This window comes from Mus pahari, chromosome 14, assembly GCF_900095145.1.
Source record: "Mus pahari chromosome 14, PAHARI_EIJ_v1.1, whole genome shotgun sequence".
NCBI lineage: Eukaryota > Metazoa > Chordata > Mammalia > Rodentia > Muridae > Mus > Mus pahari.
The window spans coordinates 67,713,443-67,738,590 of NC_034603.1; the positions used below are offsets into that span (position 1 = coordinate 67,713,443).

At 53.0% G+C, this 25,148-nt stretch overlaps 2 protein-coding genes across 2 annotated transcripts; both read right to left on the minus strand.

The window, feature by feature from the left end:
- Positions 1 to 6,038: 6,038 nt before the first annotated feature.
- On the minus strand, positions 6,039 to 10,794 carry LOC110331111 (keratin, type I cytoskeletal 17). The gene is made up of 8 exons (XM_021211495.2): positions 10,305 to 10,794; positions 9,492 to 9,574; positions 8,972 to 9,128; positions 8,226 to 8,387; positions 7,558 to 7,683; positions 7,246 to 7,466; positions 7,129 to 7,154; positions 6,039 to 6,320 (listed from the first exon to the last, which is right to left on the minus strand). Exons 1-8 carry the CDS (start codon positions 10,734 to 10,736, stop codon positions 6,226 to 6,228), a joined length of 1,302 nt encoding a protein of 433 aa, XP_021067154.1. The 5' UTR covers positions 10,737 to 10,794; the 3' UTR covers positions 6,039 to 6,225.
- Positions 10,795 to 12,646: 1,852 nt separating this feature from the next.
- On the minus strand, positions 12,647 to 19,797 carry LOC110331110 (keratin, type I cytoskeletal 42). The gene is made up of 8 exons (XM_021211494.1): positions 19,336 to 19,797; positions 17,154 to 17,236; positions 16,884 to 17,040; positions 15,575 to 15,736; positions 14,881 to 15,006; positions 14,422 to 14,642; positions 13,047 to 13,096; positions 12,647 to 12,934 (listed from the first exon to the last, which is right to left on the minus strand). The coding sequence occupies exons 1-8, from the start codon at positions 19,795 to 19,797 to the stop codon at positions 12,837 to 12,839; spliced, it is 1,359 nt and encodes a 452-aa protein (XP_021067153.1). The 3' UTR covers positions 12,647 to 12,836.
- Positions 19,798 to 25,148: the final 5,351 nt, after the last annotated feature.

Below are 25,148 nucleotides of genomic sequence, written 5' to 3' on the forward strand. Positions count from 1 at the left end.
CTTTGCACTGGTAAGGAATACCTGTCATGCTTGCTACACACTTCTCAGAAGCAGGCCCATGGTGGGTGTCGTTCCCAACACCAATCTACAGGTGATAGGGGCTCAGTAGGCTCCAGCAACATCAGACTCTTCACCATCAAGAATCTCTCTCTGCCCATCTCAAATTCACATCATTTCTTGATCCTTGGATTAACCTTGTTGGTGACAAGGACTGAGGAAAAACAAGAGAGTGGTGGGAGTCAACCAGTGCCACTAAGCTTATAGCCACGAAGCCAGAACTCTCCAGGCTCCCATGATGCCTTGCAGGCGGGCGCCAGGTAAGTCCATTCTCACCTACCTGCCCATAGTGCTTGGTAGGAGCTCTGACCACAATGGGCATAGCCTCGGCCTGAGAGCAAGGATGGAGTCTGGGCCCAAAGACAGTCTCTTGGATCCCATGAGGCCACACCCACGGCACTTGACAATGTTGTTTTCCTGAAGTTCCTCTCTTGAGGTGACAGGAGCCCAAAGAGTCTTGCTGCAGTTTTTCTGGGGCAGGGAAGTGTGTTTATTGCTATCACAATCATTCTGGGCTGTTTGTCACTCAAATAGAAGTTAAACTACTCTGCTGTGATCTATAGTCTTCTCTGGCCTTGACCCCAGCAGTCGTCTCCAGGCCTGGGCTTCTGGAAAAGAAGACTTCAGATGGGACATATTAGTAGATCAAGCACTGGGCAGTTTGATCAGAGCAAGGAAGCAGGAGCGCACACGTTAGACAAGAGGGCGCTGAGCTTAGCAGCAGTGGCCTCTACCCTCACAGGCACTGAGCTTCAAATCTCTCCTCCCTGATGTCATCTGCCATGTGCCTCTCCCAGGGAACACACTTCTAGAAAAGGGGTGTGCTTTTCTCACAAACCCACTTTGCTCAGAATTTCATCTTTTACAAGTCAACGTACAAGACCCAAGAATATGCTTAAGGGTTTAAGCACACCAAAAGCGAAAGGCTCCTGCGCGGAAAGAGGAACGGACCTCAGCACATGCGCTCCCGAATATTAAGTTTTTTCTGTTTTGTTTTCTTTCTTCTGATTCATTCCATTTTTTTCGAAACAGCATTTCTCTGTGTAACCCTGGCTGCCCTGGAACTTACTCTGTAGACCAGGCTAGCCTCCAATTTAGAGGCCAATCTTCCTCTGCCTCCTGAGCGCTGGGATTAAAGTCATGCACCACTACCACCATCTTGAAAACTATGTTTAATATAATCTAAACAGCAGGGTCCACTATCACCCATTGTCTCATATCTGTTTTGGAGGCCCTGAGCTAGCATATCTGCAGTCAACTACCACCAATATCTTTATGTCCTCTTTCAGAGCCTTGAGGTGGCCCACATATGTTCCTTCTGTGTCATCTTAAAGTTAGGACAGATGATAGAGTAATGTATCTAAATTGCCAAATACAATAGACTAGGCATTATAAGTGTATATCATACCTTATAATTTGCATAAGAGTTATAATTGTGCTCAGTTTATATCTGAGAGAAAAGGGTCTTTTTGACTGGACAAAAAGGGGGAATGTAGTGGGTTTGGTCTAATGCTGATTATATTATGTTAATGTGGGTACCCAAAATTGCACAAGAATTTGCATATCTGCACACAAGACACTGAGGGACCCTGCCCCCAGTTGGTTTTGATTGGTAAATAAAGTTGCCAGCAGACAATGGCTGGGTGGGCAGACAGAGGCAGGGATTTTAGGATTCCTGGGCAATGGACAGAAGAAGGAAGAAAGAATAATGTGATCCTCCATGCTGGGAGTAGACAGGAAGGACAGCATGGCTGAGAAGGTACGGGAGAGAGACCATAGCCACCATGTAGAAGTCAGGGGAGAGTGGCCCAAGAGGGCTGCCTGACTGGGTCCTGGGCTGCACAGTGAAATAGAGATTTTAGTAAGCACAAACTTGGGAATATCAGAGGGAGGTGGATTAGCCACATGGAGGTTAGGAAGTAGCCCAGCCATTGAGTTGTTTAAGGCTTAAAATTATAAAAGGCTGTGTGTGTATTTCTTTCAGGAACCCAGAATATTAAGGCAGATATTGAGCCACTGCGACTGCTGCCAGGATTAATTTGAGTAATTAATTGTGTACTGCTACATGGAACCAGTCTGTTGATGGATGAATGGGCCTGGAATTCATGCCCAACCCCAGATCCATCTTCCCTAGGATTGGAAATGGTCATCTTGGTCACCATAGGCTACCATACCCCAACTACAGGAAGTGACATGTTTGCCCAAGATTTAACAGCATGAAAGGAGACAGAGACTCAAACCCAGCTCCAATTGCCAAGCTAAGGTTCATATCAACACACACACACACACACACACACACACACACTGTTCCCTACTCTCAGAGGTTAGGGAATAGGAGATAATCAGTCTTCTGACCCTAGAGAAAAACCCACAGTCAGGAACACAGACATTCTGGTTACGGTATGAAGTCCTGTGGGGCTTGACTCCCTGACCATATCCACCACAGGAGACAACTGAAGAAGTGTGACCTCCTCTGGGACCTAACTATAAAGGAGAAGGCTGACCCTCTGAAGGATCTTGGCAGACCAAGGTTGTGTCTGGGCTTCGGGTAGTGCAAGAAAGTAGAGCAGTGGGGGGCACTTCCTGTACGATAACGATGCATATTTATCCCAAAGTTGTCAGAACCAAAACCATTAAGCTACAGGGAACAGGCACTGAGTCCAGTCAAGCTGGCATATCTCCAGGCAATAAACTCCTCCCCCACCTCTGCCCTTCACCCCACCCCTTCTCGGGTATGAAGTCATGTCTCTGTCACGTTTGAATTGGCCAAGAAATATCTTTGGCCAATGCCACACCTCAACTCACAGCGGTTCTTAAATCCGATGGGATCATCAGAATCTCTACCCAGTCTCCTTGCCTGCCCCAACCCCTGCTTTAGCATTACCCAGGACAAGCCTGGTCTTGGGGCTCTTTTACAAGCTCCCCCAGGGGATTCCCAGGCTGGAGAAGCAGGAGGTAGCTCTGAGAGCTGTGAGATGTTGGGGGGGGACGCAGGGATGGGGGTTTTCAGGGAGGTCCCTGGTGGGTATGTGGTGCACCATGACAGAGCAACCGGGAGTCAGGCAGGGGTGAGTTGCTCAATATCTGGGAATCCGTTTTCTTCTCTGGGTTGTGGGAATAATACTGCTGTCTCACAGGCACATGAGAAGAAAGAAAAAATGAAGCAAGTGCTTGCTAGACCACTAAGCGCTGCTGCAGTTATTCAATGGGGTCTAGAAAGCACCCACCATGTGCCAGACCCCTGACTCAGAGAACAAGACAGAGAGGTCCTCCAAAATGTACAGGCTAGCGAGAGAATAAGGTGGGGACAATTCCAGTGCTGTGTGTTTGAGTCTTGGTAGAATACCACCATGTAAGGAGACAGAACCAGGTCCTCGGGAATGAATAAATAACCATTGCAGACCCAGTTCTGTGACTTGTCCTGGGTCAGTAGGAATCCACATAGGTCAGGCCCTTCCTATGTATATTCACTGTCCTCTCCTTCCTGCATGTCTGATGTCCCCCACTGAGAGCAAGGCTGCCACAGGCCTTCACACCAGTCACAAACAAGGAGCCCTTGGGGAGCCTAAGGCTCTCTCTCTAGCTGGGATATGGCCTTGCCCTGTCCCTAGAGGCAGAACCACACTGGTTCCAGCATCTCTGTTCCCCGCAACTCCCCCAAGAGACACACACTGCATGAGGACTGAGTGTATTGTCAGGCCCACCGTTTGTTTGAAGTCATCCAGTCCTCCCAGGACACTGTCCCCTTCTTCCCCTAGACTCAGTGCTGAGCTGGGCACATGCTGTGCCGCAGACAATGTTGTTCACCACATCCATCTCTCTGAAGAAACCTCCCAGGAGCTGGTGTGATGGGAGAAGCGTCTCAGGCTCAACTACCGGTGGCGTGGGGCCGTGTCTGTCGCAGGAAAGGGGAGTTGGTGGTGTGGGCAGACTGCATAGAGATGAACTGTGAACCCTCCACAGTCTCAGCACTCAGCCACAAGCCAGGCTTATCCCCAGTATCTAAGATGTCCTGGGACAAAGCCACCAAGATTCTCTACACGGTCCCCTAGGGAGCTACTCAGTATGGCAGTCTGACCTCATGCCATGGGCCCTTCCATGGGGACACACCGCAGAACACACCAAACACATATCACCCACACACTCAGGAGCGGTCCACAATCCAGGAGTGTCTCCTGCACACACCCCCCTCCCAACACTGACTCCTCCCAATAGCAGTAAGAGTAAATTCCCCAGTTTCCAGAATGGAGGAAGCCCTTCCCTGCCTAACAGCTGAGGAGAGGTAGGAGGTGGAGCTATGGCCTCTTCCCAGAACAGAGTAGGGCTTCACTCCCGCCTTCCCCTGCTCCACCCGCAACCTGATAATGTCACACTTTGGGAGAACAGCTGAGTCACAGCTTGTCAGAGCCTCGGTGTCCCAATCCACTCAATGGGGCACCTCTCCCCAGATTCTCCCTGCTTCCTAAGACTGTGGTTCAGATAAATGAGCTCATGCCCCCCCACCCCCGCTCCCCGAGTGACAGGTTCTTCTGGTTATGACCTGATGCACATCAGGGGCTGGGGGAGTGAGCTTCTCTCCTGCCCCCATCCAAGCTGTACCTGCTGGCAGAGAGCTGAGAGGCGCCAGCTTGATGACGCAGAGCTGGTGCAGCTTTGAGTCTCTTGGATGCTGCTGCAGCCCAAGGAAGAACTCACACCCCCCACACCAGCATCACCAATGCTCTCTCGCCTCTCATGGTGAATTCTGTCCTCCGAGGTCTAGGAAGAACCTGTGACCCACCCACAGTCCTCACCCTCCAGGGGCTGGGACTCATCCCTCTCCCCTGAGCCGGTCCATGGCGGCCTCCCCGACCTCAAGCTCCCCCTGCATCAGGTCTCTGGGGTTCTAATGCCTCCTGTGCCTTTGCACTTAGGTTCACTCTCACTATCGGGCACTGAGAGAGAGAGAGAGAAGATATCTCTAGGTGCTGGTTCAAGGTTGCCCCCGATTCCCAAATCCCTGCAATGAATTTAGACAGAGAACCCCTTTTATACTTCTGCCCAACCACCACCACCACCACCACCCCAGTCCTTGGATAAAACCAGGAAGGCAGCTGCCTTTCCCAGTGACTTCCAGATTTTACTCAAAGTAGGTGCCCCTGACTCTGTTCTTCACAGCTGCTATCAGAGTGAGTCTCTCCTGGCATCCAGAGGTCCCTAGGCACAGCTGGAGCAGGAACTGCCCCTCCTCTATTTCCTCAGGACTCAGTTTCCTTCCCTCACCTTTCCTGCCAGTGAAGAATCAAGAGTACCAACCATCAGGAAGAGGGCCACTGCTCCCTGTCCTGGCCCTACACAAGGCCCCAGATCACCCCTATCCTTAGCCAACTGATCACGTGAGGAGACACTGAAAGAAAGATTCCATTCTTCCTCCCTTCCCCAGTAGGAACCTGCCCTTTCCAAGAAGCACGGGCCTCCCACTCATCGCCAAACTATGACCATGAGAGCCATTCTTGTGGGTTCACGAGACTCCCATGGGAACCTCAACCCACCCGCTCTACCTGCCGGCCTCTCCCCAGCCTGGTCCACCTCCTCTCTCGGGGAGGACTCAGAGACTGGATGAGTCACCCCTGGGGAATCAGGCTCCTGCACTTGAGATCTTTCCCATCCATTTATGGGTGAGAAATGAGATTGCTCGGAAGGAAGAGCCTTGTGACTGCCTGAGGTCATGGGACTGCATACAGGACAAGAGAAGGCTACCTATGGCCACCCCTGATGCGCTGACTCTACTCCAAAACTCGTTTAGCCTGAACCACCCATCCCTATCAGGGGGGGAGATGTCTTTAGGGGATACAAAACAGGCTAAGCTCTCTTTACACAAGCTAACCCATTACCTTCATCGACAAGAGTAATGATGGGTATCCACAGAATGCTTCCCCTGTACCCTACACACACACACACACACACACACACACACACACACACACACACACTAGTCCACCTATTGTCACCATGGTCATTTATTTCAGTGTTCAGAACAAAGGCCACAGTTGACTTCGGATCAGCAAGCTTTAATGGTATCAAGCATGGGAATGCAGGGGAGAGGCTGAAGCGGGAGACTGATGCCGGAGCAGAGAGGGAAGCTGCCTCTCTGCAGCCTCGAGGAACTGGGCAGGAGGAGCTGAGTCCTTAGCGGGTGGTCTGGTGCACCTGCTCCCGGGATGAGATGACCTTGCCATCCTGAACTTCTTCCACAATGGTGCGCACCTGGCGGGTGGTCACAGCTGCAAGAGAAGCAGACACCTGGGCTGTGAGCAGGCGAAAGAAAGCCACTCTCGGCCCTCAGTCCCTTGCATGGAAGCCAGCCCACCCCCACCCTGGTCCTCTCCTGGTAGATGCTACAAAGTCTCCGCTCACCTCTCAACACCACACTGCCCTCCTGCCCTCACCTGCCTTCTTTCTGCCCTGCATTCTGCTGCGACCCCTGTGTGAGCTGTGGTCCCCTAGATAGACTATTTGGTTCTAACCCACTTTGTCCTTCAGTGTAGACCAAGTGCTGAATGAAATAAGTCCTACATCTACTCCTTTGCAATCTGTAGTGCTTAGACTATGTGGTGCCATCTCCTCCACCACATAGAGATACCCAAGACAAAAGCCCAGATCCTCATCATCTCTGTTCTACAAGAAGCTCCAGAATTAAGACCATGTATCCCCATAAAGACTGAGATCTGGAGGTCAAGGACCATGACCCTACCTCCCACTAGGCTCAAATCCCCAGAGACAAAACTGCTCTGACCCATCTATAGCAAACTGGGAGCAAAGAGGCTCTCTGATTCAGATGAGGTCTACTCCTTACACCATCATCTCCATGGTAACCAGCCATCTCTCCATGACCTCATCAGACCAGTCTTTCTTCTTTGATCTTTCCTCTGAGCATCAATTCTGAGCCCTAACAGGTCTATTCCTTTTATGTGTACTAAAGATTAGCCATCATACCCTGAATCTCCTTAGGGACCCTGGCCCAGCAATCTGCTAGGCGATTCCTGCTGCATGCATCCCTCTACCCCAGCGCTCAGTTACCAAGATCCTTACGTTCTTTTGGCTTGTATTGAGTCAGGCTGAAAAACAAAAGAAAGTCGGAGAGATTAGACGAAGTCCGAGAGCACCTTCCTCGCCCCTGATGCCCTAGCCCTGTGGGCTTCTACTCACTGGGCATCCTCTCCCTCCAGCAGACGGCGGTAGGTGGCGATCTCCTGCTCCAGTCTTGTCTTCACATCCAGCAGGATCTTGTACTCCTGATTCTGCTGCTCCATCTCGCAGCGCAGCTGAGCCAGCTGCTCCTCCACACTGCCGATCAGCCCCTGGATCTGAGACAGCTGCACGCAGTAGCGGTTCTCTGTCTCGGCCAGGCTGCCCTCCAGGGACGCTTTCTGCGGGAGAACAGGTGGTAGTCAGTGGTGAGCATGCCAGAGCTACCTCCCAGGTGCTGGACCATCCCTGGGTGCGTAGCAGCATCCTTACCATGCTGAGCTGCGACTGCAGCTCGATCTCCAAGGCCTGCATGGTGCGCCGGAGCTCGGAGATCTCGCTCTTGCCGCTCTGCACCAGCTCGCTGTTGGTGGCCACCTCGCGGTTCAGCTCCTCGGTCTACAAACAGGACACAGGACAGGAAGCGTGAGACTGGACCCTTCCCAAAGTCAGACGCTTCATGGCTCCCGTGACCCAGAGCTCAGACAGGTACCTTGGACCTGATCATACCCTATCCTTTAGCTGTAACCACCTGAGCGCCCCTGAGCCTTGATCAGCCTTGTCCCCAAGTTCCCTACTCCCCAAGCCTTGAAACATACTCATTGAAATGTTATGGCTAATCTCTACAAGTAGCAGGCAATAGAACAGAAACTTTAAGAACCAGCCAGGACATGTAGCCCAGCCTCTGATGCTGATTCCTGGCTTCTTAAAGAAGGGTGGAAATCCCCCAGGGTCTTTTCCCACAGTGTTGATTCCACAAGGCACCTCCCACTCATCCCCCAGATGACTGGCTAGCTAACACTAGCTCTGTTGATGCCACGGGCAATCCTGACTCTGTAGAGTCCACGTAGTTTGTTTGACAAGGTAGGGCATCCCTAAGATGACAGGTTATTGTCAGGGCTCAGGACCCTGAGGCCTGTCTGGATTGCAGCTGCTCTCACCTTGCTGAAGAACCAGTCCTCAGCATCCTTGCGGTTCTTCTCTGCCATCTTCTCGTACTGATCCCGCATCTCTGACAGGATGCGGCTCAGGTCCACACCGGGAGCGGCATCCATCTCCACGTTGATTTCGCCGCCCACCTGGCCTCTCAGAGCATTCATCTCCTGTGAGAAGAGGGGATGAAGATATGGTCATCTGGACCAGTGTTGGCCCTACAGACCCAAGCCTTCCCTAGCTCACACTTAGGTCTAAGCCCCTTCCTAAAGACCTTTTGATCTGCCCAGCCTCTTCCCTCTGATCCTTCTATGGATTGTTTGTTTGTTTGTTTGTTCTGTATGGACTCAATGCCCACCTTCACACTGTGCCTCCCTCATTAGATGGAGGGTTCTCCAGAGACATCGGATTCTAGGCCTTTGCCCAAAAACCTTCCCTTCCAATCTCCAAATGCCTTTGTGCAGTCCAGGTTTAAGAGTTGGAACTAAAACAAGCGTTTGGACATCTCCCCCTTCCTCTGTCACTGTGAGGCAGGGAGAGGAAAGAAGGCCTCCTGAGGCCCAGCAGGTCCCTAAGATGCAGGGATGTGTGGAAGCTCTGGACCACAGGAATGAAGACTCTAAAGAAAGGGCAGCCCTATAGGAGGATGACTAAATTCAACAAGCCCTCTCTCCCACGCCCTCCACTGCAGGTAACCCCAGGGCACTGCCACCCACTCCTCATCGTCTTTGACCTGCTGGCCCTGCCTCCTCACCTCCTCGTGGTTCTTCTTCAGGTAGGCCAGCTCTTCCTTGAGATTCTCAATCTGCATCTCCAGGTCAGCTCTGGCCAGGGTCAGCTCATCCAGCACCCTGCGCAGGCCATTGATGTCGGCCTCCACGCTCATGCGCAGGGCCTGCTCTGTCTCAAACCTGCAATGAAAACCAGAGACCTCAGGCCAGGATGCTCTAACACCTAGGTCTCTGTCCTGTTGTCATCTCTGCCATCCCTTTGCCAAAGCCAGGACAACTGAGAGAGGGTCAGAGGGTGGGATGGAAGCAAGCCACAACCCTAGCCCCAGGGACAGTCACAAGACAAGACCCCATGCCCACTGGCTTCCTGACTCCTCCTCTGCTTCCTCCTCCCCCAGCTACCTTCAGAAGTGGCTGCCTTTGCTCATCCAACTAAGGGCTCAGCTCATAACTCCCAGGCCCTCTCCCCCGTCCTCTGGGAAGTCATAGGGTGAGGAAAGTTGTCCCAGAATCCCCCTCATCTTGTAACCTTCTGGGACTCACTTGGTACGGAAGTCATCGGCTGCCAGACGGGCATTGTCGATCTGGAGCAGGATGCTGGCGTTATCCACAGTGGCCACGAGGATCTGGAGAGATGACAAAGCAATGGGTCATTGAGTTTAGGATGGGTCAACCTAGGTGCGTGTTCTGAGCCAGGCTTCCTGGCTGGAGGCTGGGATTCACCGCTTTCAGAGAAAACCCCTCTTCCTGCCAACCACTCCCTACGCGGTGTCACCCTTGTTGGCAGAGATGGGCAAATGGGAGGGAGTCCAATAAGATGAAACTTAGCGCTGCCTGCTCATACAGACCCTCCTCGTGCCAGTCTCAGCCTGAGGGCTGAAGAGGCCTCAAGCTGGAAGGTGGAAGGAGTTAGATAATGTTGGAATATCCTTAGGGACAAAAGGAAAGCCAAGGAAGTCAGAAAAGTCCCCAGAACCTTCCCGCAGGAGTCCACTGCCCTACCCCTCTCCTGCTTCTTTTCTTAGCATTGCTGTGGGGCACACTCTCTGAACCCATCACCCAAACCCCTTCTTCCTGGGACACTCACAAGTCCAGCTCCACTCTATGGAACCAGCCCTCCACCTAGACCATGATGTCTCATGGTCTAGACATCAATGACACGAGGACTGCTCCAGGAGGAAAAAGACACTCAAAGGAGCCTCACAATGCCAGCTTGTTCCTGGCCCAGTCAGTTGCCCCTTCAAAGGGAGATGGGTCAAACTAGAGCCTAGAGACCCGGTGGCAGCCCCAGTTGACTCCAGGCCTCGATGAGGGCAGGAGGTAGGTGGTTTATGCCCCTCCCGCCAGCAATCCTACCTTGTTCTTCAGATCCTCAATGGTATGATAATAAGCGCTGTAGTCTCGGGCTGGCCCCGGGGCCTGCTTCTGGTACCAGTCCCGAATCTTCACCTCCAGCTCAGTGTTGGCCTCCTCCAGGGCACGCACCTTGTCCAGGTAGGAGGCCAGCCGGTCGTTGAGGTTCTGCATGGTGGCCTTCTCCCCTCCAGCCAGCAGCCCATCAACACCCCCAAAGTTGCCTCCATAACCACTGCCAGTACCAAAGCTGTAGCAGCTGGAGTAACTGTTGCTCCCGAGAGCACTGCCCAGGCCACTAGCTGACCCCAGCCTGCAGGAGCCTGCACCGAGGCTGCCAGACAGTCGGCAGGAGGTTCGAGATGAACCTCCACCCAGGCCAGAGGAGCCCTTGATGGAGCTGGAGGAGGTGAACTGGCGGATGGTGGTGGTCATGGTGGCAGCGGGCAATGGATGTGGAGCTGGAGGGCTTGGGAGGAAGAGAGGCGCCAAGGTGCGTGCTGCGCTGGGGCTCGCCCGCTTCCTTTATAGGGCAGCCAGTGGGCGTAGCGATTACAACAGGCTCTCCGCTGTTTCCATTCCCCTGGGCTTTCATCACCCCTGGACACCCGCCAGCTCCCAGGTGGCTATGGGCCCCCTCCCCTCCCACCTCTGGGCTCTGCTTCATTTCACCAAACCCTGTCCTGGGTATCAATGATTGTGTGTGTGTGTGTGTGTGTGTGTGTGCGCGCGCGCGTGCGTGCATCGGTCCGTCTGTCTCTGGTCTCAAGCCTGTCACCTGTGATTCAGGCAGGCCCTCCAGCTACGCTTTCCCATGACCTAATACGGACAAGAAGAGCTGGCGACGTCACCTCTACCCAGCCCTCCCAGGCAGCTGCCACCCCAGTGTGATGGGAAATGAGGTAGGGAGTTAGGCACCCCACACACCTGAGGTGTCTTTCCTTCTCATCATGCCACTCCCCGCGTGTGAAAAGCCTGGATCTGGGGATTGGGGAAATCAGAAAAGACCAAGTACACATCCTGACTTGAGAGCTAGGTCTATACCCGCCAGGCCCACCACACAACACAGAAACTATCTCAAGCCTCCAACTGCCAACCCGGGCAGGAAATCAGAGCTTAGCAAAGAATGTGATGTCCAAACAGGCCCAGTTCACTCAAGCCGTGGGCTGGCATAGCACATCCTTTTGCTCCTCACTCTGCTGCAACACCCCTGACCCAGGAGTCACCCCTCTGAACAGTCCCAACACCTAGGCACACATCCTGGGATGAGGCTCATTCTGGCCAGTTATCTAAAACTGTCCCCATCCCTGAGTCCTTAGGAAGCCCAGACTTCCCTTCTAGATGTTTCTCTACGTCCTTCCTACAGTACAGCTAGCTTCCAGGGCCAGATGGGCAAACACGAGCTCTGCTGAAGTTCAGAGGAAAACAGAGTTATGCATAGGAGGGGTGCCTTATGAAAGGGAGTCTCTGGGGACCATGAATGGGCTGTTTCCTTTCATGTTCTTTACCCTCTTCTGTACCCTGATAGACCTAAGAGGATGGAATAGCTCAGGTCCCAACCAGAGGGGGGAAAAAAAAAGATAACGCTTAACACTCTTACCCTACCCCACTCATGCCAGGTTCCCCAAGACAAAGACCACGGAGTGGTTCCCAGGGTGGGCCACAGGCCCCACCCCCAGCTCCACCAAGCCCCACCCACTATCCTAAGCCCAGCCCTCAGTCCCAGGGTCCTGGGAGGCCTGCTGGGCGGAATGAGGTCTTGTTTCAGACTGCCAATGGGTTCCTCCTCCCAGACAGGTCTAGACAGCCCCCATCGGCAGCTGGGAGAGGTTTCCCCAATGGCCCAGGAGCTGCCAAGCCACCAAAGCAAACAGGACGCCCCCCACACTCACAAACACCGCCCGCCGCCGCCGCCCCACCCCACACACACCCCCAGGGAGCCAGGTAGAGCAGGTCTAGCTTCTTGGGCTGAGACTCCCGGGCTGCCACCCCCTCATCCATCAAGGTCCTCCACCACTCCAAGAAAGCCTTTCCCAGTCAGACCCCTGTCCCTTTGTTTTAATACAAAGGTGTTCTTTAACAGGTGTGGTACCCAGAAAGGCTGCAGGCCCTCCCAGGGACCAGGGAGCAGGAGCCAGCCCCAGAGGCAGATTCTTAGAAAACAGGATGTTCCCCTCCTCCACCCTCAATCCTTCCATCTCCTCCCGTCTTAACTTCCAAAACAACCCAAGCCTGGATCGAGTGGGCAGAACAAGCGATACCAGACGCTTAGGTGAACCCTCCCCAGCCGCTGAGCGCTGAGCCCACGCTGCCTGAGACAATGACCAGACAAATGATGAATTAAGGGATCAGACTTCTTCAGAGCTTTATTAGCAATTTCTGGGGTCAACCCAAGGGGCCTGCCTCTCTGTAAGGGGCAGCACAAAGCAAACCCAGGAGGCAACAGCTAGCTCATGGGAGGTCAGGCTTGGCTGTAGATGCAGGGAGCTGCAGCCTTAGCCCCTGGGCCTGGGCTGTCATAGGCAGGCAGGGACCTCAGTGGGTGGAGCGGTGCACCTGCTCTCTGGAGGTGACCACCTTACCATCCTGGACTTCCTCCACGATGGTGCGCACCTGGCGGCTGGTCACCATGCCTACAGATGGCAAAGGAGGGGTTACAGGGAGCCTCAGGCAGGAGCCCCTCCCCAACCCACCAGCTAGGCTATAGCACCGCTAATCCCCCCCACCCCCATATTAGACTCTTACCTTCTCGGGAGGGCTGGGAAGCCAGGGATGAGGAGTATTGAGTAGCCAGGCTGTGGGGAGAAGGGGACCTGTCAGCCCAGAGGCGCCACGAGCAAGGAGACCCCGGGAGCACGTCTGGGAAGGATAAGCAGCTGAGGAGGTCCCGGAAGAGTAAGAGACATCCCACAGATTGGGAAGTCACAGCTAGGAGTTCACAGAGAACAGCACAAACCAAGGATCAAATCCCATAGGCTCCTCAAAACAGGAAGGAGAAAAGAAATAGCCAAGGGCATTTGTGGCTGTGTTGTGGGCTACTAAACCCGGATTTACAAGGATACACTGCACAAGTGGATTTTCCATATCCTGAAGGGCCCAATAAGACTCCTTTCTTTAAAGCAAGAGACACTGGTTACACTGTAGACAAAATTCACCACTATTAGAAAGCAAAAATCTCGAATTGTGGTTAAGCATGGAGACCCCAGGACAGTCTTGGCTTCCCATGGAAACCCAAGGACACTCTTGGCTCCCCTGTGGAGGCCCCAGGACACCCTTGTCTCCCCCATGGAGGCCCCAGGGCACTCTTAGCTCCCCCATGGAGGCCCCAGGACACTCTTGGCTCCCCCATGGAGGCCCCAGGACACTCTTGGTTCCCCCATGGAGGCCCCAGGACACTCTTGGCTCACCCATGGAGGCCCCAGGACACTCTTGGCTTCCCATGGACTTTTATAAGCATTCCCAATTCCATATCGAAGTATCACTTGCCCTGCACCTTACCTTGACCTGGCTAATGATGTCACTGGTCACACTAGATCAGTCATCCAAACCAGAAACCCAGGGTCTTTGTTTCCCACTCCTTCACATAGTCCTTCAGCATTTATGGCATTGAAACTGTGAGCCATGTGCTCTTGCTCTCTCTCTCTCTCTCTCTCTCTCTCTCTCTCTCTCTCTCTCTCTCTCTCTCGTGCACGCGCACACGCACTCGAACACACAGAGACATGGGCATCCCATCCTGCTGTTTTTTTGGAAGACCTCTCTTCTGTCTACACAACCCTACCCCTGGCTCTGGAGATTCTGTCAGTCGGCCAGATTCCCTGTTCCACAGCCTCCTCTGCCCATCCACTTCCACGCTGGCCCGGGTTTCCCTCCATAGCCAGAGCAAATATTCCCAAAGACCTAAATGACCATCACTCTGCCTCAGGTAGCTCCATGGCTCCCCCTGGCCCACAAGATCTAGTCTACATGCTTCAGGTGGTACTCGTGACAATCTTCACAATCGGACCCACACCTTTTCCATCCGCTTCACCCCTGCACACCTCCACATTCACATCGAACTGGTGACATTCCTTGGACAAGGTAAGACCCAGCCCAGCCTCGTAAGTGCCTAGACCCCACTCACTGGGCATCCTCTCCCTCCAGCAGACGGCGGTAGGTGGCGATCTCCTGCTCCAGCCGGGTCTTCACATCCAGCAGCACCTGGTACTCGTGATTCTGCCTTTCCATGTCACAACGCAGCTCACACAGCTGCTGTTCCACACTGCTAATGAGGCCCTGCAGCTGCGCCAGCTGGGCCCCATAGCGCGCCTCTGTCTCTGCCAGGCTGTTCTCCAGTGATGCTTTCTGTGGCCCAAGGGACAGGTTGACAGTGAGACAAACGTGGAACCCTTCCCCAAAGATGACACCCACCTGGGAAGGGAGCGTGGCCTCATCTGAGTGACTTAAATGAACTGTAACTGGGGCAGAGAGGGACCAGTGGGGTTGGCTAAACAGGTTGCTTCTGGTCCTCCAAGTGCGGGTTCTGTGTGGCAGGACTCAACAGAAGTGACAAGCACCAGGCAGGACAGGGACAATGACCCACCATGCTGAGCTGGGACTGCAGCTCAATCTCCAGGTTCTGCACAGAGCGGCGGAGCTCCGTGATCTCTGTCCGGCTGCTCTGCAGGGCCTCCGTGTTGGTGGCCACTTCTCGGTTCAGCTCCTCCGTCTGGAAGGCAGGGTGAGCATAGAGACTAAAGGAGGCTTTCAGAGGGAACAGAGGATGGTAGCTGTCCCTAAGCCCTATCCTTCCAGAACTACCCCTCCCTGACCTCAGAGGAGTGTATAGGCACCTGTATCCAGAGCCCCTCTGTGCCCACAAGGAACACATGCAATGTATCTAGAACCTGCAAGGGACCCTTTCTGAACTACAACACCTCAAAGCAGGCACCAGAGCTTATTGGTGTGCTAGTGACTGTCCCCAGACTCCACAAATGTGCATCCAGTAGGTGTTTATCCGAGGCACCAGGCACCGCTACATATCCAAACACATGCAGTGAACGGCTGTGGTGGGTGGAGCCTGAGCCAGGTTGGGTGGCCTGGATCAGTTCCCCAGACCACAGCCATAGTCACAAGGGAAAGCCTTGAGTGTCTGAGCGTCTCCAGGCCTCACAGTTACCTTAAAGCCTGAGTACAGCTCCGAGTGGCTTCCGATGTGTCTGAGAGTGACCCTGGCCATGCCAACGGATAGCATCCGCAACCACACATGAGCACACTTGCCGCCCATGGCCACCCACCTTGGTGAAGAACCAGTCCTCAGCATCCTTGCGGTTCTTCTCCGCCATCTTCTCGTACTGATCCCGCATCTCGTTCAGGATGCGGCTCAGGTCCACACCGGGGGCGGCGTCCATCTCCACGCTGACGTCCCCGCCCACCTGGCCACGAAGGGCATTCATTTCCTGGGCAGAGAGGACAGACAGCAGGAGATCACCCAAAGCCATTCTGGGAAGAGACCCTGGTCCTCAGGGAAGCAGGCAGACAGCCAGGCCAGCAACTCTCGAGTGAAGCTGCCACACGGAGGACAGGCCCTGTACTCAGCGGGCTGTGGATTCCATCAGTCTCCCCTAACAAACACTCTAGCACCAGCGCGCCTAGCACCTACATTCGAATTTGTGTGAAAGGAGAGGAAACTGATAGTTCTCCGGTGAGGGGGAAAGGAAGAAAAGGCAACCTCACCCTACTTCCTGACCCCCTAGCCTTGTCCCTTAGCCATCAACCCAAGAGCATAAGCATGGGTGAGACACCCTGTGGTGGCTTCTGTCCAAGCCAGACCTTAATAAACAATGCTGGTCTGGTGGGAGTTCAGGGAAGCACTTTCTGGGTGTCCTGCACCTGGGAGGACAAGCTCCCCCGGCCCAGGACAGGCAGTGCTGAGCTGGGAAGGAAGCCACAATGGCACACTGCTTGAGTCCCAAGTGGGGTCTTAGACCTCCATCCTTGGACTGCACTCTGGAGACATAAAATTCAGAAGTCTCTAGAAAGGGGAGTCAGGGGGATGGGGAGTTGTGGAGAGGTGGAGTCAGACCCTCGTGTGGATGGATACAAGTCAGACAGGGCAGGTGCGAGGTCAAGTCACTGTGCAGCGCTAGTGTATGTCTCTAACACTCTCTGAGCCTCTCTTTCTTTGCTTCCAAAGGAGAAGGGCAAGAGCCCGTGTTGTCAGTGTCAGTGGAAGTAACTGTAGTGAATCAGTTGTAAGGTTGAGCAAATGCGCCTTGTTATAATTAATTATAATAATTAGTACTGCGTGTTAGCCTGATTCACTCATTAGTGAGCTAACTGTTCCTGCACGGTCAGCCAAGCCTGCAGGGATGAGCGGAAGGAAGTCTCTGGAGGATCNCCCCCCCCCCACGTCCCCTGCCCCCTCCCAATTACCCTTTGCATCTCCCCCTCCCCCAACTTCACTCAAGGTCCACTGAGGGTCACCACCAGGCCAGGAACGCACTGGTGATGAGGACTGGACCTAGTACACAGACTCAGCCTGCAGAAGTTCTGTGGACCCAGCTCCACAGCGGGCTCCTCCAATGTCTCCTATGCCGGCCTCACCTCCTCGTGGTTCTTCTTCAGGTAGGCCAGCTCCTCCTTGAGATTCTCAATCTGCATCTCCAGGTCGGCTCTGGCCAGGGTCAGCTCATCCAGCACCCTGCGCAGGCCATTGATGTCGGCCTCCACGCTCATTCGCAGGTTCAGCTCTGTCTCGTACCTGCAGGGTTGGAGGTGGGGGGAGGGGCATGGTCCACACACTGTGCTCGTGCTGTGTGCAGAGTGGGAACCCACCGCCAGCTCCCCGGGGGCAGCCCATAGGCACAGACTCACTTGGTGCGGAAGTCATCGGCTGCCAGGCGAGCGTTGTCGATCTGCAGCACGATGCTGGCATTGTCGATTGTGGCTGCCAGGATCTGTGGGTGATGGTGAACTCCATGAGCAAGTGCCCACCACAGAACCCCAGAAGAAGGCTCTACTGTACCTTGTTATTGCATGCAGCCTTGCATGGGAGGGGTGATGAGTGTCTGTTTGGTGTCATCCTCTGAACAACCAGCTGTGGTTTCAGGAACTGCCAAGACCCCCCAAGGACTCACAGAGAGATGGGACATGGCACAGTGACATAGAGAAATAAGCATCCATCTGTCATCATAGGGTCTAAGCTGCCTGGGCCTTAGTCCCAACTAAATTCACCTCCAGGATCACCCCTACCTGATCCAGAAAGCCCTGCCAACTTCCCCCGCCATGGCGCTGCGTCTACCTGCCCCGCCCATCTCCCCCACTGTCTCCCTCATAGCCCATATCCATCTCTGGGACAATCTTATCTCAGTTTCCACTACATTTTGGGTTACTTGCTCCCTCCCCTGGACTCAGAGCAACACGGGAATGGATTGAGACCATACCTGTCTGGTTCTCTTTGGACTCCCCAAGCCTGGGCACAGCGCCTGGCCCACAGTCAGCCCCCAGGGTGTATTTGTCTAGTTATGTGACTAATTAATTGATTAATGAGGTTATGACCGGGGCCCCTTCTCAAAGCCAGAGCAGAGCCCAAGAAGATACAGGAAGTCCATAATTGTTGGAAATGCCCAAGGCTAGGCCCAAGCAAGAGTGTTAATGGGGTTGGGGGGAGGGAGGAGTACTCACCCCATAGCAAGAGCTAGGTGGAAATTACCATGGTTTCAAGCTGACCGAGGAGGAAGATGTTCCATAGACATAGGAACCATTGTATGTCTAGGGCCACCTCAGCCCTCTCCAAGACCCTACTCCAGGCCCTACATTCCTGCAGTGACTTAGTCAGGCTAAGCCTAAGGGTCAAGTTTCTTCCCTTTTGCTGCCTCACCATCTGTAGCCTGCAAAGACCTGGACATTTCTGTGTCCCCGGGTACCTGGCATGCAGTGTGCCCAGGAAGCCTAGCCAGAATATTGAGGTCAGGGAATGGGAATCCAGGGAAGGCGGTGGACTTTGCTCTGAGGATGATGGCGAAGTGTTGGCTAACCCCAAAATGCCGAGCACTGACTCACCAGGATTCCCCTGGGTTCCCCGCTGCCCCAACAAAACCTGGTATCTGATCTGGCACAGCCAGAATCTCTGCTTCCAAGGAGATTACAGGAATCCCCTGCCTGCCAGGTGGAGGACCCAGGCAGGAGCGGACAAAGCCCCTCGCTAGACTGCCGTAGGGCTGACTCTCTCCCCGCAGAGCCTGGGTCAGCCTCACAGCTGCCTGGGACCAGTCTGTGGCTAGTCTGTCTCTCAGTGATCCTCAACCTCTGCTTTCCAGAGGCCTCAGTGCCCAGACCATCCCAGAGCAGTGCTAAGACCTGAGTGGTCACATTTACTGATGCCAAAATCATTTTCTTGGAGATCAAGAAAGTATGTAGGGGCAGAGAGAGGGTCCACCTCGGTCAGGCTAGCTTCCAGTCTGAGTTGAAAACCGGACCCTAAAAGAGCCATCATAGAGAGAGGGAAACCCACAACTAACACACCCTGAGAACACACAGACTCTGAAGTCAGCCCAAGAAAGAGGGCATAGACAGAACATTAAAGTGTTGAAGGAATACCAAGATTCTGGATCAAAGACTGCTGTCATCCATCAAGGAGGGTGGGCTGGAGAAGAGTGAGGCTACAGGAGAGTAGCCCCAGAGAAAAGAAGACGACCACACCTAGCCTAATGGTGCAGCATCCTTACCAGATGCTGTCCACCCCCCAGACGCTTTATCAGGCTATTCTCTACGGTCGCAATGTCCGCAACTGCCTTCAATGTCCTGAAGCTATCCCATCCTTCCTCTAGCACCCACTCCAGATAAGTTCCATGGGAAGAGACTAATTCTTCTCCATCTTCTTGGAGAGTTCCCAAAGACCTCACAACCCAGGATACCCCTAAACACACAGGGTTATCCCAGAGATGTGAGAGAAGGAGGGGTGAATGGCCAAATGGTGGAGGCCTATGATGGGGAGGTCTTCTGCTCTGAGGATGGACCATGGGCGGACAGAAGAAGGGAGGCAGGGGGCTCCCACCTTGTTCCGCAGATCCTCTATGGTCTTGAAGTAGGGGCTGTAGTCACGAGTGGGTCCGGGCCCCTGCTTCTTGTACCAGTCCCGGATCTTCACCTCCAGGTCAGTGTTGGCCTCCTCCAGGGCACGCACCCTGTCTAAGTAGGTGGCCAGCCGGTCGTTGAGGTTCTGCATGGTCTCCTTCTCACCGCCCCCTAGGAGGGCATCCGACACACCAAAACTGGAGCCGAAGCCCCCTCCCAGGCTGCAAGCGTAGCCACCACCATAGCCACCTCCTAAGCCTGCCGAGAAGCGGGAGGATGTGACGGACATATTGCCACAGCTTCCACCTCCCAAGAGGCTGGGAGCCCGGCAGGCACCCCCAACACGGACAGAGGACATCCGGGAGAATCCCATGCCAGGAGTGCAAAGGCCCTTAACGGAGCTGGAGGTTGAAAACTGGCGGATGCTGGTAGTGGAAGCCATGTTATCTTCAGGTCAAGCCACGGGGTCTGGACTAGATGGAGACCCTGGGCTACCCTTTATAGCCAGGCTGAAGGGAGACTGAGCCCCTGCTCCTTGAAGTCCAAGCCAAAACCCCAACCTTGTAATTTGTCTCTGTTACAGCCACATGGCCTGAGGCTTGGGCTGGACCTGTGTAATTCATCCTGAGGCCTCCTCCTGTGCCTGCCCAGCCTGGGCATGGATGACCTCTTAGTTGTCCATTGTTCTGTTCCAAAACAAAGGTGGTATTGGAGCTGTAGCCCCAGGCTAGGGTGATCTTCCATCCTCAACCACAATTAGGCAGCTGAGCTCATTCTTGGGGGGAGTCCGAAGAATCTAGCCCAGGAACAGGGAAGGGCCTCAAACAAGGCTCCACAGGCCCAGGAACCAGGAAGGCGATCTGGTCCCTCCTGGAATCCCAGGGTCTCAGGGAGAAAGAAGTGGATATTCGCCCCCGTACATGATAGTCTTGGCCCTCAGTCTAAGGTGGGGTAGCCTCAGCTCTCTTGGAACTATCCCAAGCTCTCAAGGTAAGACATAGCCTCAGATTTGAGGGTCCCTGACTAAGAAAGAAGAAATACGGCCATTGGCAAAAGGGAGCTTTAGGTTTTCAAGAAGTCAATGAGCGTGTATCTGTTTCTTCATCTATAAAAGGAAACCAGGGTAGACAAGAAGGCTAAGTGGGTAGAGCACTTTCTGTACAAGATTGATGACTTGTGTTCAATCCCCAGGACTCACGGTAAAGGCAGGAAGAATTGACTCCACAAAGTTGTCTTCTGACCTCCACACACACAGCATGGCATGCTACACACACACACACACACACACACACACACACACACAAATAATAATAATAATAATAAATTAATAAATAAAGGAGAAACCCACTGATATCTCCCAAGGATTTTTGACCCAGGCAAAGCTGTGACAAAATGGAAAGTAGGTGTGGGAGATGGAGACTGAGCCTGAGACCAGAGAAAAAGTGTGGCCCCTGCTCACTTGTCCCACAACTGAGGAAAGCCAACCCAGACGGTTCCCAGAGACACCGCCAGGGGAAGGCAAGCCACAGAAAAGCAGAACTATCACCAGGGTTACCCCGAGTAGGAGTCAGGCCCCATGGAAGAGCCACATCCCAGTCCTGGGAGTCAGCAGGCGCCCTGCAGGGGAGCGGTGAGATCCCACAGCCTGGCAGCTGCTCCACCCAGCGAGGAGATTAGCCGCCTAATCTCTGCGGCACTAATGATTTAGGTGCTGCCAGGACACTGGCGTCTGAGCAGAGCCTGTCTGAATGCGGAGCCTCCAGGGGTGGCCAGGGCCCGGGGCCCAGGCAAGGATGGGAGGCACACGGGTGGCCTGGGCTCCTTGCCCACACTCGGGGACAGGGAGGGAGCTGGGTTTCCAATATAGCCCAGAACTCCTGGAAAGATGCTAGATTGCTGCAAGGACTTCTTGCTTAGAAGGGGTGGCTCTCACGGGAAGATGCCCCTCATCTGAGGCACCAGAGTAAGAGCTGTAAGAACTATCTGAGAAAGAAGGATAAGGCACTGGCTTCAACCCGTTCCCACCTGTCCTGTGATAAGGGAGACTCAGAGCCAACTCAAAAGAGAAATGCCCAGTCGCCACCACAAGGTTAGATATCAAGAAGGACTTCCTGCCAATCTAGACTGTCATGGGGTTGAAAAGGAAGCCGGCAGAACCTGCATTCACCTGAGTGGGCCAGGAACAAGTTCTACCCCAGCTTCCCTCCCAGGGAAAGGCCAGCTATGGAGGCCACCCACACTCCACATAGTGCCAGAGCCTCACTCCCAAGAACCCGCTCTCCTTAGGAGCTGGCTATTGCCCTGTACTGGCTGCTCTCTGGATTGCCCATCAGACCACTCCCTGCAGCCCCTCCCCCAGTCTCCCGGCTCCCCTCAGCTGTGGGCCAGGTCACCCTACCCCTCTGACCTGGACTCCAGCTCCAAGCCCACCCTTGCCTTCAGCTTCCTCAAAGCCTGGCTAACATCACCATCTTTCCACATTCCCTCAAAGATCTTGGGAGGAAAATGTGATGCCCAGTTTCTGCCTCTGGTGACCCCAGGCTTCAGCTTCCAGGGCCCCAGAAGTACAGAGTCAGCTAGGCCTCTGTTTACCACCAAAAACCCCAGCCAATGTCTCACCACACCAACTGGCAACTGGCAACTGGCAACTGGCAACTGGCCCCATGGCGTCCCTTATTCCTGACAGCAAGCTTCAGGCCATTCTTCTCTAGGCTGCCATTCTTCTCTGGTTTCTGTTCTAACTCCACAGCCCAGAGAGGCCTCACACGATGAAGGACTGGCTAGCTAGCCTTCCCTACCCAGCTAAGGGGCAAAGTCTAGCCGGCTCCAGCCAGTGTGGAGCACCAGACTGTGAGGAGCTAAGGCAGGAAAGAAACAAATGCATGGCCTGTCCTAGGCTACAGGGTGAGCAAGGCCTGTCTGGGTGACTTAGTGAGACTAAGAAAAGAAAAGTTCGATCGTCGATCGTCGTTCTGGTAAGAAGCTGGAAGATGGCCCCCAAATTCCTGAAGTCTGGTGATGCTGCCGTTGTTGATATGGTCCCTGGCAAGCCCATGTGTGTTGAGAGCTTCTCTGACTATCCTCCACTTGGTCGTTTTGCTGTTCGTGACATGAGGCAGACAGTTGCTGTGGGTGTCATCAAAGCTGTGGACAAGAAGGCTGCTGGAGCTGGCAAAGTCACCAAGTCTGCCCAGAAAGCTCAGAAGGCTAAATGGATATTACCCCTAACACCTGCCACCCCAGTCTTAATCAGTGGCGGAAGAACGTCTCAGAACTGTTTGTCCCAATTGGCCATTTAAGTTTAATAGTGAAAGACTGGTTAATGATAGCAATGCATCGTAAAACCTTCAGAAGGAAAGAATGTTTTGTGGACCATTTTGTGTGTGTGTGTGTGTGTGTGTGTGTGTATGTGTGTGTGTGTGTGTGTGGCAGTTTTAAGTTACTAGTTTTCAAAATCAGTACTTTTTAATGGAAACAACTTGACCAAAAATCTGTCACAGAATTTTGAGACCATTAAAACAAGTTTAATGAGGAAAAAAATAAATAAATAGATAGATAGATAGATAGATAGATAGATAGATAGATAGATAGATAAATAAATAAAAAATTTAAAAAAACAGCAGGGGGCTAGAAAGATGGCTCCGCGGGTAAAGGCATTTACCACCAAGCATAACAGCTGGGTTCAGTTCTGAGGACCCACAAGGTAGGAGAGACATGGCTGCTACTAGTTATCCTCTGACCTCCAGGGTCTGGGGCAGGCTTGAACCACACACACACACACACACACATTCACACACATATACACATACACACAGTCACACATGCACACATACACACAAATACAACTCACATTTTCACACACACCCACAAATACATATACTCACACACTTAACACACAGCCACGTGCACACATGCATACACACAAACTCACATTCACACACACTCACATTCATACACATATACACATTCACAGTCACATTCATACATGCACACACACACATACTCACATACATACACGCTCACATTCACACACACTCACATATACATATACTCACACACTTATACACAGCCACATTCACACATGCACACACACAAACTCACATTCACACACACACACTCACAGACATATACTCTCACACACATACACTCACACACACTAAAACTCACATATTCACACATACATTCACACACACACTCATACACTCACACACACACACTCATATACTCACACACACTCATACACTCACACACTCTCATACACTCACACACTCTCATACACTCACACACACATACACTCACACACACTCATACACTCACACACAGAGATTATGTTTTTAGGGGGTTGGTTTTAGATTTTGCCTTTGTTGTTTCTCTGTGCAGGTTGTTTGGCTTGGGTTTAGATTTTTGTTGTTGTTGTTGTTGTCTTTCTTTTGTTTTTGCTTTGCTTTGCTTTGTTTGTTGGGACAGGGTTTCTTTGTGTAGCCCTGGCTGCCCTATGTAGACCAGGCTGGCCTCAAACTGACATAGATTCCCCCTGCCTCTGCCTCCCAAGTGTTGAGATTTAAAGGCTTGTACAGCACAGAAGGAAGTTTTAAGAAAATAAAAGGCTGGGGGCTGGTGAGATGGCTCAGCAGGTAGGAGCACTGACTGCTCTTCCGAAGGTCCTGAGTTCAAATCCCGGCAACCACATGGTGGCTCACAACCACCTGTAATGAGATCTGACACCTCTTCTGGTGCGTCTGAAGACAGTTACAGTGTACTTTTGTATAAATAAATCTTTTTAAAAAAAAACAGTTAAAAAAATAAAGAAGTAAAAGGCTGGAGAGATGACTCAGTGATTTAAAAAACTTGTCGCTTTTGCAGAGGATCCAAGTTCAACTCCCAGCACCTACACAATGGCTCAGGCCATCTGCAACTCCAGTTCCAGGGAATCCAATCCCTCTACTGACCTCTGCAGGACCCAATCCAGCCACAGATGTGATACACAGACATGTAATCAAAGAGAATAGTCACACACATAAAATTAAAAAAAAAAAAAAAAGAAAACTAAACTAAAAAATAAAATAAAACCTGGGTGGTGGTGGTGGTGGTGGCACTCGGGGGGGGGAGCAGAGGCAGGTGGATTTCTGTGAGTTCAAGACCAGCCTGCTCTACAGAGCAAGTTCTAGGACAGCCAAAGCTACACTAAGAAACCCAGTCTCAAAAAAAATCAAAAATAAAAAAATAAAATAAAGGAAAATTCAGTGGGATTCAGCACGTGGCTCAGAGGAATAGTTCTTGTCTGGCACATATCGGAGTCTAGGTCCAATCCATATGGAGAAACAGACACAGCACAAGGTGGCTCTGCGTCTCAGGAAGTTCTCCACAGCCCTCCGCAATGCATGGCCATCCCTGGCCAGGGGTGAGACGACAGGAACCTTCTTCCTCAGATCCTTCCAACAGCATGGGGAAACTGAGGTACCCATGGAGCCCCGGTCAGGTCAACCTGGCGATAGCAACAACAGCTCTGCTTGCCCTGCTAGGGCAGGAGGTCCATCCAGGCATCCGAGGGCCGTAGAAGCCCTGTGGCCCAGCGAGTGAGCGAGGCAGTCTCATGCCTGAACCTGCCTTCCACCTCAACAGGGAGAGGCCCCTGCTACCCCCGCAGCTGTCAACACTGAAAGCAGAAGAGAGGATGAACTCCAAGGGTTCCTCACACTAGCGCCATGATCACTGGGGCGAAGCCCAGGTGGAAACAGAGGCAAGAGGAAGTCCTGTGGGGAACCACTGAATGTTCTCCAGAACCCTGTGAGC

Coding starts and splice junctions, on each gene's coding strand:
- LOC110331110 (XM_021211494.1), bottom strand. CDS start 19,797: ATGGCTTCCACTACCAGCATCCGCCAGTTTTCAACCTCCAGCTCCGTT. Junction 17,041..17,153: donor GCCGATGACTTCCGCACCAA/GTGAGTCTGTGC, acceptor CCAACCCTGCAG/GTACGAGACAGAGCTGAACC. Junction 15,737..16,883: donor TGAAGAAGAACCACGAGGAG/GTGAGGCCGGCA, acceptor CTCTCTGCCCAG/GAAATGAATGCCCTTCGTGG.
- LOC110331111 (XM_021211495.2), bottom strand. CDS start 10,736: ATGACCACCACCATCCGCCAGTTCACCTCCTCCAGCTCCATCAAGGGC. Junction 8,388..8,971: donor TGAAGAAGAACCACGAGGAG/GTGAGGAGGCAG, acceptor CTCTTCTCACAG/GAGATGAATGCTCTGAGAGG. Junction 7,467..7,557: donor TGCAGTCGCAGCTCAGCATG/GTAAGGATGCTG, acceptor GTTCTCCCGCAG/AAAGCGTCCCTGGAGGGCAG.